Source organism: Rosa chinensis, chromosome 1 (assembly GCF_002994745.2).
Source record: "Rosa chinensis cultivar Old Blush chromosome 1, RchiOBHm-V2, whole genome shotgun sequence".
Taxonomy (NCBI): domain Eukaryota; kingdom Viridiplantae; phylum Streptophyta; class Magnoliopsida; order Rosales; family Rosaceae; genus Rosa; species Rosa chinensis.
The window spans coordinates 56,376,397-56,380,547 of NC_037088.1; the positions used below are offsets into that span (position 1 = coordinate 56,376,397).

The 4,151-nt window shown below is 37.6% G+C and overlaps 1 protein-coding gene across 2 annotated transcripts in view; it reads left to right on the plus strand.

Annotated features, from left to right (window-relative positions):
* The window catches only part of LOC112182600 (disease resistance protein RPV1-like), a 4,424-nt gene extending 1,164 nt beyond the window's left edge, over window positions 1-3,260 (plus strand). Inside the window, exons 2-5 of one of the 2 annotated variants that reach the window (XM_024321100.2) lie at window positions 1-961; window positions 1,084-1,359; window positions 1,457-2,350; window positions 2,428-3,260. The exon at window positions 1-961 is cut by the window's left edge and continues 141 nt beyond it. In XM_024321100.2, coding sequence (XP_024176868.1) covers window positions 1-961; window positions 1,084-1,359; window positions 1,457-2,350; window positions 2,428-3,081 — 2,785 coding nt within the window. In that variant the 3' untranslated portion in view covers window positions 3,082-3,260. The remainder of the gene's footprint in view (window positions 962-1,083; window positions 1,360-1,456; window positions 2,351-2,427) is intronic. The other variant, XM_040508679.1, reaches the window with a different exon arrangement.
* The last annotated feature ends 891 nt before the right edge of the window (window positions 3,261-4,151 follow it).

Here is a 4,151-nt window from a genome sequence, read left to right on the forward strand (position 1 = left end):
AGCAAATGATGTTCGCTTTATAGGGGTATGGGGGATGGGTGGGTTGGGTAAGACAACCCTTGCTAGACTAGTTTATGAGCAGATCTCTGATCAATTTGAAGTTTGCATCTTTCTTGCTAATGTTAGAGAGGTTTCTGCAACCCATGGTCTAGTTTATCTACAAAAGCAGATTCTTTCCCAAATCTTGAAGGAAGAAAATGTACAAGTATGGGATGTTTATAGTGGAATCACTATGACAAAGAGATGTTTATGTAATAAAGTAGTTCTTCTAGTTCTTGACGATGTGGATCAGGTAGAGCAACTGGAAACCTTGGTGGGAGAAAAAGATTGGTTTGGCTTGAGGAGTAGAATCATCATTACAACTAGAAATCGACATATCCTAGTCACACATGGTATAGAAAAACCGTATGAGTTGAAGGGGTTAAACGATGATGAAGCTCTCCAGCTCTTTAGTTGGAAAGCCTTTAGGAAATATGAGCCTGAAGAAGATTATGCAGAACACTCTAAGAGTTTTGTTATGTATGCTGGAGGTCTTCCCTTAGCTCTTAAAACTTTGGGATCTTTCTTGTATAAAAGAAGTCCACATGCATGGAGTTCTACACTGCAAAAACTACAACAAATTCCCAACACAACAGTTTTTGAAATACTGAAAATAAGTTATGATGGACTTGATGAGATGGAAAAAAAAGTTTTTCTGGATATTGCATGTTTCCACAGGCTGTACTACAATGAGTTTATGATTGAACAAGTATATAGTTCTGACTTTTGCATTCGTATTGCAATAGATGTTCTTGTTGAGAAATCTCTCTTAACTATTGTAGTAGAAAAAGACATAGATATACATGAATTGATAGAAGAAATGGGACATGAAATTGTTCGAAGAGAGTGCTGTGAAGAGCCTGGTGGGCGCAGTCGCTTGTGGCTTCGCAAAGACATTTTTCACGTGTTCATGAAGAATACGGTAAGATTTTAAACAAATTAAAACACCAAGCTTGGACATCAGTATTATTTTCTGTAACATGAAAACGGGACACATACATACGTGAGTATGGAATTGACTTATCTGACATTTTCAACTATCAGGGAACAGAAGTCATCGAAGGCATATTCTTACACTTGGAAGAATTAGAAGAGGCAGATTGGAATCTTGAAGCCTTCTCTAAAATGTGTAAACTGAAGCTGCTCTACATTCATAATTTGAGGCTTTCTCTTGGCCCCAAATGTCTTCCTAATGCCTTGAGATTTCTGAAATGGAGTTGGTATCCTTCAAAATCTCTCCCACCAGGTTTTCAACCGGATGACCTTACTGAACTTAGCTTGGTTCATAGCAATATTGATCACCTCTGGAATGGAATAAAAGTAAGTTGTTGAATATCTACTATTGCAAAAATATAATTATATTTTAAAGTTCATGCATGGAAGCTGATTGTTCTACCATTCTTCATGTTTCCTACAGTACTTGGGCAAGTTGAAATCTATCGATCTTAGTTACTCCATAAAGTTGACAAGGACCCCAGATTTGACAGGTATTCAAAACCTTGAGAAGTTAGTTTTTGAAGGTTGTACGAATTTAGTTGATATTCATCCATCCATCGCATTTCTCAATAGACTCAAAATTTTGAACTTTAGAAATTGCAAAAGTATTAAGTGTTTCCCAAGTGAAGTAGAAATGGAATCACTTGAAACATTTGATGTATCTGGCTGCTCTATACTGAAAATGATTCCAGAATTTGTGGGGCAAATGAAAAGAATATCAAAGCTCTATATAAGTGGGACAGATATTGAGAAACTGCCTTCATCAATTGAGCGCTTCAGTGAGAGTTTGGTGGAGCTTGATTTGAGTGGAATTGTTACAAGAGGGCTGCCATACTCCCTTTTTCTTAAGCAGAATCTCAGAGTATCATCTTTTGGCTTATTTCCAAGGAAGAGTCCTCACCCTTTGATTCCTCTGTTGGCTTCTTTAAAGCATTTGTCTTCTTTGACGTCATTAAATCTGAGTGGCTGTAATCTCCGTGAAGGAGAAATTCCCAATGATATTGGTTCTATGTCCTCCTTGGAGAATTTGGATCTCAGAGGAAACAATTTTGTTAGCCTTCCTGCAAGCATTCATTTGCTTTCTAAGCTTCAATATATTAACGTGGAGGATTGCAAAAGGCTCCAACAATTGCCAGACCTCCCATCAAATGACTATTTATCAGTAAGAACCGACAATTGTACTTCGTTGCAACTGTTTCCACATCCACAAGTGTACGGTCGACAATTTATGTATGTTTGCATAAATTGCTTGAGCACGGTCGTGAATCGAGATTCTAGTTATTTCTTATATTCAATGCTAAAGCGGTTGCTTGAGGTACTCCCTCTCTCTCTCTCTCTACACCCCCCCTCCCTTCAATAGTTGTGTGATATGATGTCGTATGGTGCATGCAGGAAACCCCTTGTTCTTTTTACTATTTCAGTTTTATAATTCCTGGAAGTGAAATTTTTGAGTGGTTCAGTGATCAAAGTTTGGGAGACTCGGTGACTGCTAAGTTACCTTCATATTCATGTAACAGCAGCAAGTGGATTGGGGTTGCTGTATGTGCTCTATTTGTACCTCAAGACAATCCGTCTGCCGTTCCTGAAGACGATGAGCTAGATCCTAATACCTGTCAAATTTTCTGCACATGGGATGGATACAGTTCTGGCTTATCAGCTGTAGGTCACAGCGTAAAACAAATTGTTGCAGATCACCTTTACTTTGTTGTCTTACACAAGCGATTCTTAGAACCTCAGTACTGTCTGGAGGACACGTGCTATGAGGTTAAGTTTGTTTTCCAAACCGTTCGAGCTGTAGGAAACAACAGATGCTTGCAGGTGAAGAAATGTGGGGCCTATGCACTGTACAAGCACCACACGGAAGAGCTGATCAGTAAAATGAATCAATCCAGCAGCAGCATTTCTCTTTACATGGAAGAGACTATGGATTGTGATTTAGACAAATCAGCATATGAAGAAGGGGGAGCCATCGTTAAGGGAACACCCGAGGCAGCAGCGAGCACAAGTGGTGGCTGTGAGGATGAATACTACTCTGCTGAAGAGTGAAGGAATTTAGAAGACACTGTCTTACTTTGAAACATCCTGTGCCTTGAGGCAAAAATGCAAAACTAATACTGCTATTCTTAGTAAGTATTCATTAACCGGATCAAGTAAGTGACCATCTCATATTATGACTCATAGTTGCAACTAGATATCTTAACATGCTTCCTCTGTCTCTCATGTGCTTTACATCATGACACATTTCATTTCATGTGCTCTGCCAACTTGATCAATAACATGAGTAAGATGTTATCAAGTAGTAAAGATGAATAATTCATAAGATTCAGTAATGGAAGGACAGTTTTTTAGAGTCAATAATACTAATAGATTTGAAGCAATCTAGAAGCTTCACAAGTCCACCATACAATCATAGGTGACTCTTCCTATTACGGGTTCTCTTGAGCCTAAAATGAATCTCAGATGTATTTGGTATTTGAATTTCTGTTTGGGCTGGTCAGCTTATGTAATACAGTCCCCTATTTACCAAAGAAAAAAAGAAAGAAAAGCATGCAAACCATGGGATGACGTTTCTTGTTCTGCTGTCGTTATCAGGGGCGGATCTAGAAATGTTTCGCAGGTAAGGCAAGACTCAAAATAAATAGTAAGGATATATTCAGTAGGTCAATATATCCTACGAAACTTGCCTATTTTGCCCGTTTCTACCATATTTCTGCCATTTTTGCTTTATTTATCCCATTTTCACATCTATAGCTTGCTTATGCCAAACCTATTAAGGATAAATTCAGTACCAAGCTTGCCTATTTTACCATATTCCTGCCCTATTTCTGCCATTTTTGCCTTGTTTCTACCATTTTCACATAGTTAAACTATACCAAATCTATATAAACTCAAAAATCCAGTCTACACAAGTGCCTAAGCTGGGCTCTATGTGCATCCACCCCTGGTCGTTATAGTTTCGTGTGAGAGCTAAATAGAAGATTTGAAATTCTAGCTTGAGTGAAAATTTTGATATTTTAGATTTATGAAAATTTTAACAAAATTTTTTTGCATTAGTTGATATTTCAATAAATATAGATCAATATTAGTCTATTAGTAATTAATTATTAGATATTTTA